At 45.3% G+C, this 19,184-nt stretch overlaps 1 protein-coding gene across 3 annotated transcripts in view; it reads left to right on the top strand.

Moving 5' to 3' along the window:
• The window catches only part of PHF12 (PHD finger protein 12), a 40,483-nt gene that overhangs the window by 13,978 nt on the left and 7,321 nt on the right, over positions 1-19,184 (top strand). For all 3 annotated transcript variants that reach the window (XM_075561293.1, XM_075561294.1, XM_075561292.1), the window contains 6 exons: positions 8,919-8,991; positions 10,821-11,214; positions 12,561-12,681; positions 14,054-14,186; positions 15,774-15,938; positions 18,742-18,900. In XM_075561293.1, the coding sequence (XP_075417408.1) occupies positions 8,919-8,991; positions 10,821-11,214; positions 12,561-12,681; positions 14,054-14,186; positions 15,774-15,938; positions 18,742-18,900 (1,045 nt within the window). The remainder of the gene's footprint in view (positions 1-8,918; positions 8,992-10,820; positions 11,215-12,560; positions 12,682-14,053; positions 14,187-15,773; positions 15,939-18,741; positions 18,901-19,184) is intronic.

The following is a 19,184-nucleotide window of genomic DNA, read 5'->3' on the forward strand; positions in this document are numbered from 1 at the left end:
TTCTGTTCACACTGAGATACTATGTATGCAAAATGCCTTTATTATTAATAAGCCAATATGTTAAAATACCAAGAGTTGGGCTTTGTTTTGTTTTTTTTAAGAAAGCCAACCATGCTTCTGACATGTTAAAATCAAGGAATTAAATCACAGGTTTACATTCATGTAGAATGTTGTGGGAACCTGTTTCACATTTTTAAAACTTGAGAACATTTTTAGTATCTTTGATTTTCTTTTTGTCGGAATCATCATAGCATGCATGTATGTGTTATACCTATACTAAAACCAAAAAATGAATATGTATTTGTATGAATGCTTAACTGCAAATGTTGGAGTTAGCTAACTTATGTTCACTTTTTAAAATGGATTTCTAATATTTTTACTTCTGTATCATTTAAGTGTCTTTCATTGGAGTAAATTCACTAAATATTTCTTTTTTAAAAATCTTCAAAGCAGAGAGGATCCTGCCGCTAATTCTGACCTTTATTTTGGTTTTGGCTGTCATAGAAAACGCTGAGCCATTCTAAGTTTGCAACTATCCTACCGAAGGAAACGCCTCGCTCTTTGCTATCAGACATCTTTGGCTGCAGGCTGTGGTGTTAGGGGTGGTGTCAGAGTAACTGTGTGTTCAAAATACCTGTAGTTTATCTGAGGATGGCAAAGGACTTGTAGCCAAGGGTTGTGTGCTTGCTGCATTTCTTCAGCGCTTCCCATTTGTGTGCACACACTGACGCCTGCAGGGTGATCATTCTTTGCTTAGGGACCATCTTAGAGAAAACCCTGACTATCCTGCGAAATAGGCTCAGCATAAAATACAATTTAAAAATAAATTAATTAATTTAAAAAAAAAGAAGCAGGCTCAGCTTCTAAATTAGCTCATTGGGGGTAGGAGTGTAAGACTCCAGATGCCCGCGTCAGCACTGGGCCATGACATCGAACCAGCACGCTAGTACAGTCGGACAACATGCTCGGAGAAGATTTCAGGATGGGGAGCTTTGAGGCTGGTGAGTAGAGCGGGGGTGCTGTGACAGGGTGAGTGGTAACAACGCTAGAATGTGCCCTTGTGCAGTTTGGGCCCTATTTTCCCTGCTGTTTTCTTCTTTAAATAAGACGGGGGGAAGTGAAGGGAAATGAAACAGAAAGCCCCTACTTAGGAAAAACACCTAGGTCTTCTCTAGATTCAGTGTGGTTTCAAATAAAGACATTAATGTTGGTGTTGTTTCTCCCCTGAGGCAGCATAGACGTTTCGGTGCGCTGTTTAGAAGCTGACTGGCTCTCCCTACGCTGTATCTGCGCGAGCATGCCGTGGCCATGGAGCAGCATGCAGTTTTCCCTGCCTCTGAGACTTTTCTGGAGCGCACAGTTATGACCGTCGAACCTTCCTTTCAGTGGAGGGGCCAGAATGGTCGTGTTAGGAAGCGAAGGAATAAAGCCCTTTTAATAGATGTGGCAGTCAGTTTTCCATTGTGGAGAACCGAGTGGCAAGAATTGCCAAACCAGGCCAGCAGTTATCAGTCCTGTGACACTTGGGCTCAGCTGGTAAGAGCTAGCTGAGACAAACACCTGGTGTGTTGGTGCCCTGCTCTTCCCATCTTGCCCTGCTTTCACTGCGCTGCTCTTCTCCAGGTGCCCTTCTGTGGGAGGATGCCACAACCCAACTCTACAGAGCAGGCAGTAAAAGTCAGGGGCACAGGCAGCCAGTTAGGATTGTGTGGAAGTGACGCAAGTAGCTAGTTTCTGAATGGGGCATTTGTAATGGCCTGGCACGTCATTGGTTTCCTTGTCAATACTGCCACGGAGGCTGGGCATTCAGACAAAACAACGCCAGCAAACCTTGTACTTTTTATGTATTTGGTGGCATTAGCTGTGTTGGCGTCAGTGGTTCGGATGAAGGAAGGTGAGGCTCAAGGACCCCTGTGAACTTTCGTCTTTCAGTATGGCCCTCTCTGCCTTGGAAAGGACAGCCTTACTTGAAAGTAAAATGCTGATGCCCACAGGAATCTGTTTCCACTGATACTGAAGTTTCATTAAATTTTCTTCCCTCAAAAGAAATTTTTTTTTTCTTCCCTCAAAACATACACTACATTTGGCTATACTAAGTCAACTTTTAAGTTGTACCCAACACCTCTCAGCTTGCCTCAGGACATACGCTGGTTGTCATTTATAAAAGATCCCTTTATAATCAGGATGGCTGCTGGAAGGCCCAGGCCTAATTGTGGTCCTGTCAGCCAGCACCGTCACTCCGCGTTTCCTGCGCTTGCTGAGGGCAGCAGGGCCAGTCCCAGGGAGAGCAGGCCTGCCCTGAGCAGGCATTATCTCTATAGTTGGCCTTACACAACGCTGCTGAATTTAATTGCAGGATTTTTATTTGGTGGTGGGCCTCAGATGGATGGATGAGACGCACGAACTGTTAAATTAAAAATCAAAACTGCTCAGTGCTATTGTTTGGTTGCTGAACACCACTACCCCCCCAAAAAGGAGGGGAGATCTTGATGGGGGTGATGGTGAAATATTTCCTGATCTAACTGGTACTTCATTTCTGGAGAATGATAGGTTCTGACAGGAAGAGCCCTCCCAGTTGGTGACACCTCTTTCAGTAAGCCACCTATTTGGCATATTGTGTACATACTGTGGTATATGGTGTTCCCGTTACATATTTGTATTAAACAGCATTTTCCCAGTCCAGGAAGAAAAGGAGAATATGTCTTTTCTTGAATATTTTCCATCATTTGCTTTCTTTTGTGCTAAGAGGCATACTTAATTTGGTTAAGTAGCTTTCTCTTTTTTGTTTCTCAGGTGTGTTAAAATATCGATGCTTCTTATTCAGATGGGCACTTGGAACACACATTCCAGTAATTGTGTGTGTGTGTGTGTGTGTGTATATATATATATATTTAAAGGGGTGTCCAGAAATCAGCACCATTTTTTATCTGCATGTAGTAATTCACACGTTCCTGAAATAAAAGACAGTCAGCTTTCTGGTCCCCTCCTCCTTTTGTTCTCTTGTTCCCTCCCCCTCCCATCCAGTTCCATTTTGAAAAACTGCTATTGCTGGATGGATAATTAACATAGAGCTATGGATCAACAGGTCCCACTGATGGTGACTAAATCTGAAGTAAATGTTAATGTCGTGCCAGGGCACATGTATTAACAGGTGAAGGAGGTGAGCTAGGTTAGACCTAGATCAGCCGCACTGGTGTATGACTTGAAGTAAATTAGAGAGCCAAGAACCTTGATGACTACCACCATCTTCCACCTGCAGGAGTGAGTGCAGCCTACTAGTGAATGAAAGAGACATTCTTAAGTTAAACTAGGCTCCAGCCTTTGTAAATTGGGATCATTTGGCTCCGGGCTCTGAATCTGACATGGAGAGATGTCAGTGCAGGCATTACGTTAGTAGAGAAGGGTGTGTTTTGTAGTTTTCCTCACGAATGATTCCAGAAATAGACTGGTCTAAAGACTCATCAGTAATAGAGGTGGGTCATAGAAGATTCGTTTTGGGACTCCCGATCCTGGAGTCACGCTGCCCAGGTTGGCTTTAGAAGTTTTGTTTTGAAAAATGTATGCCCTTGACCATCGTTCTAATTGCTCTGTGTAACGATGCTGTTGTCAAACATTTGTGACCTTAAGCAAACAAAGTCAGTCCCACCAGTGTCGGTGAAAGACACTGTATATCTGGAAGAGCTGGGGTGGGGAGGTTGTAGACCCTCTCAGGTATCATAGAGCCTCACACTGTGACCCCTAAGAACCATATTTTTTTAAATTGTACAAATTCGAAAATTCAAAACTTGGTTATCAACTATTGTATAGCTAACAAAAGGTCTTTTGGATCAGTAGTGGTTGGAATGAGCGGTGTGTTAGAAAGCATTGCAAAGCAGAACTTTGTAAGACATGATTTGGAAGGAAACTCCACAGCAGTGAAGATGTTAAGGTTTTTTGCGAGAGCTCCATCCATCATCGCAGAGCACTCTGATCTGCTTGTGGAGAAAAGTGCCTATTTCATAGCCTCACAAGCTACATTCTTTTGTAGCCAGAAAATAAAATAGAGCTGCTCGGCCTGTTTCTGAAGAGCTCCCAGATTTCCAAAGTAAGCCAGCTCAGGTGCAGAAGACTGATTTCCAGGGCTCACCTTCTTTCTTAGGACTTGTGCAGTTCTCAGAAAAGATCTAAAGGGTCAAACACTGCTTTGCTCATGATTAACCTAATCATCCACTCCCCAACCTTCCTTTCATCATAAAGATTTTTTTCAAGATTCGGAATTATCTGTACATCTGAAACTATAGATTCTCCTGAACTAGGATCACTTGCTGAATTAGCATTTGCTGAATAGCTTGACTTGTGAGTGGTGAAAAGGCCAGTGTCCCAAGTGACCAAACTTCTGGGGACTCTTTTTGTCATCTATAAGCAGCTGAGGGTTCTATGGGTTGCTATTGCAAGAATCCATTTGTAGGTTTGTAGTTCATTGCATGTGGTCTCATTATCGGGTGTCCTCCTCGTATTGTTTCTAGCCTATGATACTTACGAGCAAGAGCCATCCCTGGAATCCCAGCCTTTGTGTCCTAACAAAATCCGCGGCCGATAAATGAGTAGATGAGTAACTTTGGCCCTCTATCACCAACACTGTGCTTCTTGATAGGCTGGGTTTGCTTTGTGTCCCCCCAAATTGATTTGGTTAGTAAGCAGTAGAAACAATAGCTATTGATGTAGGAGAAAATTATTTGGCCTTAAGATTAGGGAAGGTACTCTGGACAATATGTGCTCCCCATATGGGAAACTTAAAAGTTCTTAAGAAATAACTTCATGGCTTGGGTTTAAGATTTGAAAAAACAAGATTTGGAGTTGAGTTCCATTTCTGCTACTTAATGGTTTTGTGACTTTAGAAAACTCATCCTCGCCTGTCCAATGGGAATAAAAGTGAACATACCTCACACAGCAGGATAGTGGTAAAGGCAAAAGAAACGCCTGTGGCGAGCACGCTTCTCAGACCCACCAGCCGTATGAGACCCCAGAACAGAGTCCAGGAGTGGGGAAGGGACGATGGAAACGGGAACCAACCCAGCGTCGCGGCAAGTGGGGAGAGTGCTCTTACCGTGAAGGGTCCAGAAAAACAATGTATATAAATTGTTGGATGAAGACTAATGTGTTCTGTAAACGTTTCACCCAAAGCACAAAAAGGTTCAAGAACCAAAAAACACTCTATGAATAGTAATATGGGGTGATTAGTGCCAATTCTAAGTGTTAATGATTATAGTACATTACTTAGTGATGTCGCTATAAACAATAAGACACTGGCTCTTATTGTGCTTTGCTGGTTTTCACTGCTGAGCCGTTGAAACCTGATAGAGTGGTGATACCTGACTTCTGGGTGAATGATTTTTTTTTTTTTTGTAAAGGATGGCTTTTACATGATCATCTTTATACATTGGCATAAGAGGGAATTGGGCCAGAACCAGGCTTTTCTTGATGATTTAGAAACTTTTTCTGTGTGTATTATCATTTCAAAGTCATTTGTGGAATCAATGGGAAGACCCATTTATTCAGGTGAAGAAGCTTTGAGGGGAGCCTCTGAGGTGGGGCAGTGCTCACACTGAGTACTACATGCTGTGTACCCTGTGGCTGCCAGACTCCCCTTCCCTCGGGCATCCTGTCCCTGCCAGCAGTCGCGCCGCCGTGGAGCAAAAGAAGTCTGTTTGCAGAACAGTCCCTGAGCGTGCCCCAGTGAGTCTGCCTGTGAGTCGTTTCACTCTGAGTCTTTCCCCTAGAAACTTCAACCGAAAAGCTACGGGAAGGAATTGCTCTGAGTAGAGGAGGTGATCATGAGCAAGCTTTTGAAGGACAATTCCTGTTTTGTAGCTATGCTTGTGATGGTCTTTTTCTAGACACTTAGACCTTCCTTCCCATCCAGCTCTCAAGACCCTCCGATGTCAAATTTACTCTTTCATGATGTGGATTCTGCCCTGGGAAAGCAGCAACTATTGACAAGTAAACAAACGGTGGCCTCCCTCTTTTAAATGTTCAGTATTCATCTCAAAAGTCACGCCCTCGCTATCCTAGACGAAGCTAACAGTCCCCGTCCCATACTTTCCGACCAAACGTAATCTAGAACTCTGAGGAATAGGTGTACATTCCTAAGGTAGCATAGACTTTAGAATCTTTTACTTGCATTTTATCTCTGTATCGAGAAAAGATTAAAAATCAAATTGTTTAAAGAAGATAATGACGGGGAGGAGTCCGGGATGTCGGAGACTTGCAAGTATGGACTTTGACTCCAGTCCTTTCATTGTTTTCTCACTTAGAAATCGTAAGCAACTTCATGTGTGGTTTAACCACCAAAACAAATGCCTGCCCAAAGTTATATTGAGTACCTTTTCCTTGCCAACTATTATGCAAGATGTGAAAGTACAGAGGTAATTGAAGCTTAGGGAAGGTGATTCAGACACATAACAGCGTACTTTGAATGCATTGTGGCTCTTCAGTGCAACTGGGAATCAGGCTGGCTAAGAGGGTTTCCTGACTTGTCTCTCAAACTATTAGGAATTCACCTGGTGGAAGCATAGGAGAAGGCCCAGCTCATGTGGTGGGTAGAGGCTGAGGAATGAGCAGACAGATCTGTGATGAGACACAGCAGGGACTGCATGGGAAGCCTCCACACCAGTGAGTGGAGCCGAAGAAAGAGGCAGGCTTCTAGCTGCAGCAGTCTCGATGGCAATACTCAGGAAGGTGAACTTTATCCTGTAAGGACTGGGGCAGACTGCAGGGCTTTTTAATGATGACAATGTTGTGATGACCATGACATTTTCAATTAATCATCCTGCCAGCAGGAATAGACTGAGAAATGTGACACATGGCGAGATCTAGGCCCACACCACCTTTCCTCACTCTTCTCTGTTTTATATGTTTGGTGTACGGTGGGTGTTTTGGTACAAAGCCAGTGAGCAGATGAAAAGAATTGATTAAAATAAAAATCAGAAATGGCAGCCTTCAGGGTTAATTTTAATATGACAGCTACTGAAGCATATCATAGTCTGTGGGCCTTTGCAAATTACATGCATGCATATCATTAGTCTCAATGTATCCTGTTGCATAAATGCATTGACAAGATTTTCGGATGGTGTTTACATTTGGGCCTCCAGGGCCTGGAGACTTGTCTCACGGGACCAATGTGCCTTCCGTTTTCTGCTTCCTAGTGAGTATCCTCTTGAGACTTCCACCAAGGAAACAGGGAGGAAAGGGGACGGTGAGCCATGAGGCTCAGTGGGCTTCCTGGCTTGTATGCTGAGGGCTTCAGGGACGCACAGCAACGCAGGAACTAGAGAAATTTGCCAAGCCAGGGGTTGTTTTAGGTTGAGAAAATAAAGCCTAGCGTGGAGCATTTAAAGAAGAATCCCCAAGTTGGTTGCTTGCTTGGTTTTGTCATCATATTTCTTAGATCTTTTGAAAGAAAATTTCCTCCTTGTCATTCCAAATAGGTGACTCCCAAGAACCAAAAGGGAGGGATTTCCTGAGTATAATTCAGCCTGATACTATGTAGCAGTGACTTTCAAACCTTGGTGTTCAAGCCTACTCTCCTTGAGGGCAGAGTGTCTGAGAGTATCATGGCCTAGCATGGTCTGAGATGCTGCTGGTCTTTGAAAAGCCACCAAGCTATAGGTGATATAAATGTAACTCTCATTGCAGCTCTTGGTACATAACCTTAATGGAAATCACTGACCCAAAGACCAGAAAGACCCAGTCCCCACACAGGACTAATTTTGATTCAGTATTGATTTACTGAGGGACTACTGTGTCCTTTTTGTTACAGGGGTGCAAGGATGAACAAGATTTGGCCCTGTTCCACTGATAAGAAAAACCCAAGAATTATAATTTAAGTCAAAGCATGAGAAGTACCATAAACAGCCACGGCATGCAGGGAGAGTTCCAAGATATATGAGTAATCCGGAATGTTCTCTTGAAGTAGCTATGTCCTGATTATCTATTGCTGCATAGCAAATTACCCTAAGACCCCCCAAAACAGAAACCAGTTGTTATCTCTGGATAGCCTGAGATTTGCCTGGGCTTACCTGGGTGGTTATTCTGCTCCATTTATTATTGAAAAGGACCCTACCTCTTTGGAGCCTCGCCGTAGCTGAAATATCCAAGATGGCACCCTCACATTGTTGTGATTGGTGTTGGCTGATGCCTTGGAATTTTGCTGAAGCTGTTGATGGAACACCTCAGGTCTCCATGTGACCTCTCACAGTTCGATGTCAGGCCCCTAAGAAGGAACATTCCTAGCCCATAAAAGTGTTATCTGCAGATCAAGACCCAGCCTTGGAAGTTACAACATTGTGGCCTGTACTTCATTTTATTGGTCAAATCAAATTACACAGCAAACCCAATTCAATAAAAAATAGACTACCTGGGGTGGGGGCAGATAGCAACAATTTACAACCATTCATCCACAGCTGATTGAAGATTGAAGCAGGCTTTAAAGGATGAATGGAGTGGGCATAGCTTTCTAGAGAAAGAAATAGCCAATCAGTGTTTTGGCTCGGAAAGCCACCTGGAAGGGAGTTGAAAAGATGAAAGGGAATCACATTATGTAGGCCTTTGAACAACAGAAGAGCTTAAAAAGCAGCCGTTGAACAATGTGGAGACCCTATCAGGAATTTTGTTGGCATGGTGCAGAGTTGGAGAATGCCTCTAAAATTCAGGAGTTTCATTTTGAGGCCTTTTTCCTGTAAGCTCGGCGTTAAGAGCTTTTGATTTGGCTTTTTCATGCACTGGGAAGGGGATGCTCGCTGCTTGAGGAAACTGGTGCTGAGTGAGCATGTTGAAGGATGACCGACCATAGCCGCGCCACAGCAGTGAGAAGAGGCAAGTTGATGCCAGCCCAGTGCTGCGTGCAGAGTGCTCAGCCCTGTGCTTTCCTCTCCCTACAGTAACCCTCCTCTGAGTGAAGAGATGTTGCCTCCTGGGGAATGGATGTGTCACCGGTGCACTGTGCGACGAAAGGTAATAGTGCCACATTTTAAACACTTTGCTGTGTACAACCCACTCGGGCCTAAAACCCAAGTATGCGCTGCTGAAATGGGCAATAATGGTCTTAATTTGTTTTGAGACATGTTGTTCAATGTTAGTGACAGGGTCATCCGATTCCTGTTGGTTTCTTGTTAAGAGGACTGACTATGGCAGCCATCTCCATGCTTAAAACTGGCTGAAGAAAAAGGAGGCTGCTTCTCCAACTTGATTAAAAAAGGAATTTCTCTCACCACAAGGCAGATAAGTCATTGGTATTAAAAGGCTTGGCCAGGTAGATGGGGTTGATAGGATTTTGCGCCCACTTGTTCCTCAAGTTGCCAAATCTTGCTTTAGCTCCTCTTCCTTCACCTTTACTAATTCAGTACCGGCGTTGACAATGTAGCTGAGCATTTTCTAATTTGAGAAATTTTGTGGGATGCCAAAGCTAAAGTATTTCTTATCAAAAAAGGAAGTAGGTGTGTTTCTACCCAGATTATTGGAGATCCAACCCTCAAATTATAAACTGTAGATTTAGATTTTTCTATGAATTGTAGTCACCCACACATGCACGCTTCTTCCACCCAAAGTATACAAAGGTCAAGCAACTTTCTTTTTCTTTGTCATGACATCACCTCCCTTCGTGGCCCACAGTGAATGTTGACTTCCTCGCTTGCAAGCACTGGGTGAGGAGATGGCTCAGAGACTGTGGTTTCTGTGTGTGCCATCTGCAGTCTTTAGGAAGAAAGTAGAAAGGCAGGCAGTACGTTTCAAGTGTGTTAAAAAGCGAGGCCGAGACAAGTTCACCACCTCACCACAGCGGCAGTTGGAGCTCTCCTCCAGCCTGTCCATTTCCCATGATCCCTTCCTGTGCATCCTCATTTAGATTAGAACTTGGCCCAGTTACAGGCACCTGCCAGCTAGGAGACTTTTCAGAAATTTGCTCAAGGAGGTAAATGTGAAATGCAAAGCCAGGGACAAAGAAAAGGAACTAGCATTACTTTAGTGCTCCGCATTTTCCTTGTGTCTTCTCATCTAATCAGTGTAGCTGTCTGATAAGTATAGATCATAGTATCTCCGTGGTAGAAATGAAGAACCTGAAGCTCGGGGAGATGTAGAAAAACTTTCCCAAGAACTTGGGAAAAAATTGACAGAGCCAATATCTGAACCTACCAGCTGAGTTGCCCAAGACCAGAGAGAGTCCATGGCATAACTAGGACGAGATCTCTAGTCTCTTGAGCAGAAAACAGTATGAAGCCTTTATTGGACCATTCTGTTAGGAGGCATTTCCCCATCGTCTCACTCAAGAGGTGTCCCTTTCCGGGTTCTAGTTAAACTCGAAACATTGAAAGTTGCCATTCTTGGACAGTATGATAGCCGGCGTGCCTGCCTTCATACACCACTGCTCCACCTGTGCCAGCTATCAGGGCACTCTACCTGTCTTTCTCTGACCTTTCCTTTCGTGAACACCTGTTTTGAGCAAAGGTTTGGAAGACCACACAGAAAGCCAGGATGCTCCATGGCAAACTGTGGGTGCAGCCTTAGCCCTGGGTACTTTACATTATGATGTGTGTCATATGATGAATGTAGAGTAAATTATTAAATTGTTTCTAACTTGCTTTGTTTCTTAGTGATTTCCCCTGCAAACATTTCAGGTATACTTGTGTCAACTTGAACAGGTCAGATCTCCAATTCCCAAATGGATGATTCTATGGTGTGTTAAAGGTTTTTCATAGATTTGGTCCATGGCCTAGCAGGACTTGATTGCATCAGCTATTTCTATTTTGTGGTACTTGTATGATGGCTCCACCTGTTTGTTTGCACAGAAGCGAGAGCAGAAAAAGGAGCTGGGCCATGTCAATGGACTAGTGGACAAATCCGGGAAACGGACTACATCCCCCAGTAGTGACACTGACTTGCTGGACAGATCAGCTAACAAAACTGAACTCAAGGCTATTGCCCATGCCCGGATCCTGGAAAGGAGGGCCAGCCGGCCTGGCACACCTACATCCAATGCAAGCACAGAGACCCCCACATCAGAGCAGAACGACGTGGACGAGGAAATCATTGACGTGGACGAGGAGCCAGTAGCCGCAGAGCCGGACTATGTGCAGCCCCAACTGCGGAGGCCCTTTGAGCTGCTGATCGCCGCTGCCATGGAACGGAACCCCACCCAGTTTCAGTTGCCCAATGAACTGACTTGTACCACCGCACTTCCAGGTTAGCCAAACCTTTATCGCCTTCCCCACTCGAGCTTCCCCAGAGGGTTTTCCTCCGGCTAAAGGGCAGTGCTAACTGCTTGCAGGGTCGCTGTCCAGGTAGCCCCTATCTCAACTTCCTGTTCCTGGTTCTTCCTGGAGAGAGCTTTGAAGGTTTTAGCTAGTGTGCTAGTCTGTCCCCCTTTTCCAGCCTGTAAACACCTTTGCTGCCTTCACAATTTAGAACACACAAATGACTGAACGATGAACTTTCTCCTTACAGATAACCACTATTTGGTTCTTGTGTGTCTTTCTAGAATTTCTGTGTGCATATATAAATAAATATAGATATATGTTTGTTTACTTAAAAATACTGTTCTTTTGTTGGTTTGGCTTTGTTTTGCAATTTTACCTTTTTTATTGGAAAAAAATCTAGTACTTTTGCCAACTCAACACTTTTCAGGTGTACAGTTTAGGAATATCGGTTTAAAGTAGTGTACTTGCTGTATTGCTTTTTTCATTCTTATAATGCTCTCAAGCTCTTTCCATATTAATACAGAATCTTCTCATTTTTTTAAAATGATTGCCTACTTATCCGTTATATAAATGTACCATAGTTTATTTCACCAACATCCTATTAATGGACATTTAGGTGATTCACAATACTTTTTGTTGCTATGGACAATTCTTTAGTGAATAACTTTGTACATACGTCACTGTACATGTGTGTACATGTATGAGTGTTTCTGTTCAATAGATCCATAATAGTAGTGTTTCTAGGTCTAATTACATATGAATTTACAGTTTAATATAGTACCAAGGTTCTCTTTTTTAAAATGAGTCATAGCTTCTACTTGTTACCATGAAGTAATAGATCTTCTCCTCCGCCCCCCCTCCCAGAAAGTTCAATTGCAATGCCTGAGAAGCCTACGGGTCAATGGGATGTATACAGAATCAAAGTTTTTCTGCTTTCTGTAAAAATAGGGTATATTGCAGTCTCCTCAGACCGCCACAGAATTGTTCTTTATTGACCATTTGACTTGAAAATTTTGTATATCTTAGATTGCCAATATTTAAGCTCTGCATCTGACTACTTCATGTTTATAAAACATCAATGTATGTGTCTGTTACAGATCAGGTGACTTTTCCAACCATATGTTTCTGCCTTAGGTCTCATTCTCCCTTCTCTTCCCAGCCCCCCTGCCCTCCCCCCACTTAAAACCAGGGTAAGGGCTTTCAGAAAGAGTTCATAGCCACTCTGCAGCACATCCTTTTGCCCAGATGTGTTCCTTTCACTTAATGTTTCGTGTTCCCAGCTAGGAACTCTGAAGCCTGGGTTACTGGTCAGCATCAACATATCTTTTCTAGGTTCTAGCAAGCGGAGAAGAAAGGAGGAGACCACGGGGAAAAACGTGAAGAAGACGCAGCATGAGTTAGATCACAATGGTCTCGTTCCCTTACCGGTCAAAGTCTGCTTTACTTGTAGCAGGTATTTTGCTTTCATACGTACGGGGTCTTCCCCATAGCCAGCAAGTTAGGATTGTCTTCCTTTCCGTCCCCTCTCCCAGAAATGTATGAAATGGGTTGCTTATCTCTTAATTTCCTTTTTCCATGAGCTTTTTGAACAAATACCCTTGTATTTGTTCAGTGTTGACAAACCATATTCTGATAATGTGAGAATAGCAGAGACTGACTGACCAACCGTAGCTGCTTTAAATGTCTTAACAACAAATCCCATGAAGGATCTCGGTTCACAGAGCTACTTGACTGTGTCCATAGAGGTTGGAGTGGGAGGTTGAGCCTAAGCTGAAGAAGCCTGAGCTACTCAGTTCACAAGGCCAACTCTGGCCAGCGGAGGGGACCAAAGTCCCTGGGACAAGCAGCTTTTAAATCACTAAAAATGAGTTTTAGAGAACGGGTATCCATTTTAGCTGATGTGCATAAGATAGATGGATGATTTCCAAAAGCCTCTAGTCTGCCCCACTTGTATCTTCCCTTGGCACTGGTTTCCTTCAGATGGGAGCTTCTCAGCGACAAACCAGATGCTTCAGTGGCTTAAAGCTGGGCTTACTGACTTGAGTGTGTTATAAGGACTGTATTACAGTCAGGGTAGAATAAGTTCACTGCCATCCAGTTGGTGCCAGCTCATAGCGACCCTACAGGACAGGGAAGAACTGCCCCAATGGATTTCAGAGACTGTTAACTCTTTATGGGAGTAGAAAGCTTCACCTTTCTCCTGTGGGGCACTTGGTGGTTTTGAACTGTTGGCCTTGTGATTAGCAGCCCACAACACTTACCCACTGTGTTGCCAGAGCCCCAGACCCAGCCTGGATCAGAGACCCGAGAAACGCCATGGCTACAAATCAATGTTGACATTTGCACCTGCACCCCTGCCTTAAACCGTGTTTGCATGAACACATTACAAAATCCTTTTCCCAGCATTTGGCTCCCTGGCAGATTGTCAGTTTTGCCAAGTGTTTCATGCAGAAATGTTTTCTGCTGCAGTTAAGACTCAAGAAAGGTTGCTAGTGAGTTGTTGGGGTTTTTTTTAATAAGATGGTTGCTCTCGTTTGACGAGTGGAAAGATCATAGTGGGTACTGGGCATTGATCATTCCTGCTTGGCAGCCACTTGAACTATACTCCGTTGGTATCCCATTAAGATACATTCCTCTTAGGAGACAGCAGAGAAAACCTGGTGGTAGCCCCCAGCTTGGTTTAGCTCCCTGGTCGTGGATGTAGCTGAAATCGGGGGTGGGGTGGGGGGGGCTGTGGGATGAACCAGGGACGCTGTTTCACAGTGCACAGTTGGTTTGAATTCTCCCATCTTGCCACAGAAATGGCCTACATCTCTTCTTTGCAGGAGTTGCCGTGTGGCCCCTCTCATCCAGTGTGACTATTGCCCGCTCCTGTTCCACATGGACTGCCTCGAGCCGCCGCTTACTGCCATGCCCCTGGGCCGATGGATGTGCCCGAATCACATCGAACATGTGGTGGTAAGCAGAGCAGTGTCCATTCAGTCCTCTGCAAGCACAGCTAGGGCGGGGACTGACGCCGTAGAAAGCATATTACTTTGTGCTCAGGTTGCTGGTTTCTGAAAACTGTCTACTCAAGCCTAGCTATTTTGACATGCCTCAGCTGTGCATTTTGTCCCGTCCCCCCACCACCAATGCTTTAGTTTGGCTACACAGGCAGACTTAAATGAGTACATACTTAATGTGCCCTGGGCTCTGGATGAGGCTCTTTCCCTTCTCTGGCTTTGTCTAATTCTTTATGGCCACCTAGTGATACTGACACAAGAATAAGTGTTGGATAAGTCAGTTGTCAAAGGAATGAATGGTGAGGAGCTGATTACTTTATCTCCCTGGGATCTGTGCACATTTCTGTAGGCTGCTTCCTGAGGCCAGAACAGACTGTAGTTTACTGCCACCAAAAGAGGTTTAGGACGGCTCCTCATAGGCAGGCAAAGGGAGAGTGGAAGCGAGCTGCCTGGGGAAGAGTCCCTCGCCAGAGCAGCCTTCCCCAGTTAAAAAGGATTACAGCCAGGAACATTATCTAGGAACTTGTGTTTGCCGTGGGACGGGGACTGGCCGAGACCCAGCAGTTGTGCCTGAGCCCTGTGGCAAAGGGACCCTGACCATTGACTTGCTCGTGGACACTAGAACTTTGCATCCCTGTTTTGACTAGCGCTGCTCAGACAGAATCCACCTAGGAAAAGGCATCTCTCTGAGGAGGCGCAGTGTGAGATTTTGTTTTGCCTCCTGCTAAACCTGAAAAAAAGACCATAAGTAGTCGATCAGAAGATGAATCTTAAATAGCAGCTCTCTGGCATTTAAAATGTCATTGTTTGCTGTTTAGGTGGAGCTTAGGGGTTTTCCCTAATTTACTAGTTGAAAAGCTGCTAAAACAGATACTTCCTTTGAATCAAGTAGGAGACCAGCTGTCGTGGAATAAGGAGGCATCCTTTCTATATGTTCGGTGTGCTGTACAAGAAATCCTCTCTAAGAATAGTACAAGATTTCCCTGCACCCCTACCCCGATGAGCTCACGACTGTTAGCTGGTGCTACTGAACAGGGATGGGACGGGCCCACCAGCGCCCGGTGTGCTGCCTGCCACCTGCTGTTCCCTTCCCGGTCTCCTTCCTCTAGGAGGTAGTTCTGCTCCTGGAGAGGAGAGGTCTGTGCTAGAGGGAGAGTCTGAGTCTCCTGAGGGCCAAGACCTGTGTCTCCTTTAAAGCCTCTGCTGCTTTTGGTTACCTGACCTGGAGCCAAAGACATTCAAGAGCTGAAAGGCCTTTGGAAAGGCACCTCTTAGTGTCATCCCCACTTCCTGCCTCCCTGAAACCTCTCTAGTGAGAGATGGAGACATGCCGGCCTCTTCCCCACTGGATTTGCATAGTCCTGGGAGGAGTCTCACCCATTTTCCCTGCCCTCTAACAGCATCTTAGTGCTCCCCTTCCCCCAAGTGAAGGAGCCAGTTTGACCAAGCGCTTCTAATGTTTTAACCGAGAGAATGGGGTCATTGGGCCAAGGTGCCGAGCACTTTGAGGCTCACGGGAAGAATGTGCCTACTTTGTCCCTAGCTGAACCAGAAGAACATGACGCTGAGCAATCGGTGCCAGGTGTTTGACCGTTTCCAGGACACCATTTCACAGCATGTCGTCAAAGTGGACTTCCTGAACCGAATCCACAAGAAGCACCCGCCAAACCGCCGAGTGCTCCAGTCCGTCAAAAGGAGGAGTTTGAAGGTGAGCCGCACCTGGTGCAGGCAGGCTGGTGGAGGACAGTGCCCCACTTTTACTCACAGAGACTGGCACCCCTGGGGTTTGTGTGTGTGTGTGTGTGTGTGTGTGTGTGTGTGTGTGTGGGGTTGCTCAACAAGTAATGGATGTGGCTACATTTTCATACTTGAGCATCATGGTCAGGTTTGTGAGGGCCAAACCCCAGGGTGGTCTTTGGACCCAGTGAATCTCTGATTCTCTTGGGGCTACGTAAGCACCCTTTGGGCCCCAGGCTTTGCTAGCCCTGCTCCTGCCCTGGTCTTCACATCCTCTCTGCTGTTCCCCCAGCTCTCTGTTGAGGAGCAGCCATGTACTGAGTGAGGGGCTCTTCCCAGCCAAGGGACTGAATAGGAAAAGGTCCGCGAGAGAAGAGCTAGCTCTGTGTTTTAAGCTGCACTTAATATTTCACCAGTGACCCAAATTATGGCATAATAATATACCCACGTTTGTATGGACTTTGTCGTTTCTGGTGCGTCCGCAAAGCATCCTTTGTTGAAAAACTCTCAGGGGTGGTGAAGACAGGCTGTTTCTCCTAACTGTTCAGTCTCCCACTCACTTAACCCAGAGTGCCCAACTTGGAAGGAAATAAGTTGATTTCCCTCTTTGAAAGGAACCCCCACAACTACTCCCATGTGCCAGTGGAAACTATCAGTTCTGAATTATGGCCACTTGGTGGCAGCCACACACAAAATCACTCCCACCATTCCTGTCACTTCCAGGGGGTGCCAACAATAGCAAGATATGTTAACTGTTTAAAAGTTGTATAATAGACTCCTAACTATGTAAATATTTATGTTTTTATGCTTAGATGAAAACACAGGCTGTCCAAAATTCAGGTATTTAGTTGGGAGGTAGCATACTCATCCTGGTAAACAGATCTAAAGTAATCCAGGTTGTAATTCACAGTATGGATTGGGAATGGAGCCTGACTGCCAATGGTAAACTCTTGGTTTTATGGTACTTGCCTCTTTTGAATTTCTTTACTGCTTCATTATTTCTAAGGGAAATTCAAAGGTGTGAGTTTCCTGAAGAACCTTTTGTACTTGAACAATTTGAGAGCATGATGAGGGCTGTAACCCTGGAGGACACTGGTCTTTATTATTTTTTTATTAACTTATCATTCCTATATCATGCAGTTCAGTTATATTAAGAGTTGAACAGTCATCACCACAATCGATTTTAGAACGTTTTCTTCTTGTGCTCATTGTTATTAGCTCCTCTCTCCCCATCCCCAACTTCAGCCTCCCTTGCCGTACCCTAAGAGACCATTAATCTAGTTTTTATCTAAAGATTCACCTATCCTGGATTTCATATACAGAAAGACACCCCCCCCAAAAAAAAATTTTTTTTAAACCAACTGTAACAGAACAGAGAAAAACTTCAATGGAAAAGATAAATGGTGTCTTACCTTTGTTGCATAATAATATAGGCAAGAACTGCTGATAACTTGTCTTTGTTAGCCATTCGTCTTCCACTTACCCTTTACTTGTCCCCTGGGCCAGCCCCCTTCTTGTTCCTCCCACTCCCAAGGAAGCGCAGGATGCCCATGGCACCAACTAGCACTGTAGCATCTTCTCTGCCTTTGTCCTCCTGTTCAGATTTCCATCTGGCTGTCTATCCCAAAGATGCCTCCATTTCAGCCTGCCCAACCGGAAGACTCCTGCCCCTGCGAATCTGCTCTTTCACCTTCTTTCTCATTGTCCCATCTCAGTGAATGACAGTGACTGCCCTCAGGTCCTCGGGCCCTGATATTGGGAACCATTTCCAATTTCACTTCCCTTGCCTTTCTTAAGAATTTGCTCACCAAATCTTTCCATTCTCCAGAGGTTTTCTACATCCACCAAGTACTTTCACACTCTCCCTTACATTTTGCTCCTCCACCATAGATGTCACCTTATTTCCTTCCCGGTTCTGCCTGGGAGATGCTTCTCAGTTTCCACTTCTCAGCTCATATACCACCTTCTCTGTAAAGTCTTCACGAATCCCAGGCTTCCCCCCCTCTCCCCAGACAGAACACCCAGCATGTTCTTCTATCGTTTGTCGTGCTTCAGACAGGCCTTTATTTGAGATGCATGTCTGTTTATCTACCCACCAGACTGTGAGCCCCTTGAGGGTAAGGCTTTTGTTTTATTCAACTCTGGGTTCTAGGACCTGGCACCGTACCCAGACTCAGGAGGTACTTAATAAATGTTGGTTGAACGTGTGACTGACCCTTGCTTGTGTGGCTCCTTCATTCTGACGTGGTATGATTCAGAGTGTGTCTTTTGTCTTTGTGCACAAAGAGGTCTTCGGCTGTTTCATGATTTATGGATGAATGAGTGTCAGGAGTCAGGTATCAGGCTGGTCATTTTGACTGTGACTGGCATCCTCTAAATTCTTAGCTCTGAGTTACTGCTCAGCCAGCTCCCAAACTTGACACTGAGCAATCGGAGCCTAGAGTGCTACTGAGAGAGCCTGTCTAGTGTTTGTCTGTCATGCAACTTTATTCAGGTCAAAAGCAGGAAACAGCAAGCCATGGATTATGGATCCTGCAGGCCCAGGCCTCGGTGAAGGAAAGGGCGCTCTGCCTGTCGCCCCCCTCTTTGTGCCTTCTCGGGGTCGGTGAAGAGATTGGCACCAAGCATTTGCAGCCCACACAACCTTGTCCTCAGTGGATTGGGACAAAAGATCTTGAGCGTCGGCACATCAGAGAGACCATGGCCAGGGCAGAACCAACTGGACATGTTGGCGCTAGCTCCCTCTCCTTCTTCCTTCTGTCTACCCTGAACAGGTTCCCGACGCTATAAAATCTCAGTACCAGTTTCCACCCCCTCTCATTGCACCTGCGGCCATTCGGGATGGGGAGCTGATCTGCAATGGGATCCCCGAGGAGTCGCAGACACACCTTTTGAACTCTGGGCACTTAGCCACCCAAGCAGAGCAGCAAGAGGTGAGTGAATCCCCAGGGCCGGGATTCAACCCCAGTGTGATCCCCATCCTCGTCTCCCACACCTCTACTCACCCCAACTCCTAGCCCCCAAGAGTTGAGTGTTTCAGAGAGAACCTCTGACTCAGGCCCTGAAGCCAAGCCTCTACCAGTCTGCTTCTCTCCATCAGTTTCCCCTGTGCGGGGAGACGGGCAGCTCCAACCTGTAGGAGGAGATCGGTAGGCCCATAGAGGTTCAGTGATAGTGCTGGACACGCTCAGCACTTAGGGCAGAAACTGAAGGAGCG

Source organism: Tenrec ecaudatus, chromosome 10, assembly GCF_050624435.1.
Source record: "Tenrec ecaudatus isolate mTenEca1 chromosome 10, mTenEca1.hap1, whole genome shotgun sequence".
Lineage (NCBI taxonomy): Eukaryota > Metazoa > Chordata > Mammalia > Afrosoricida > Tenrecidae > Tenrec > Tenrec ecaudatus.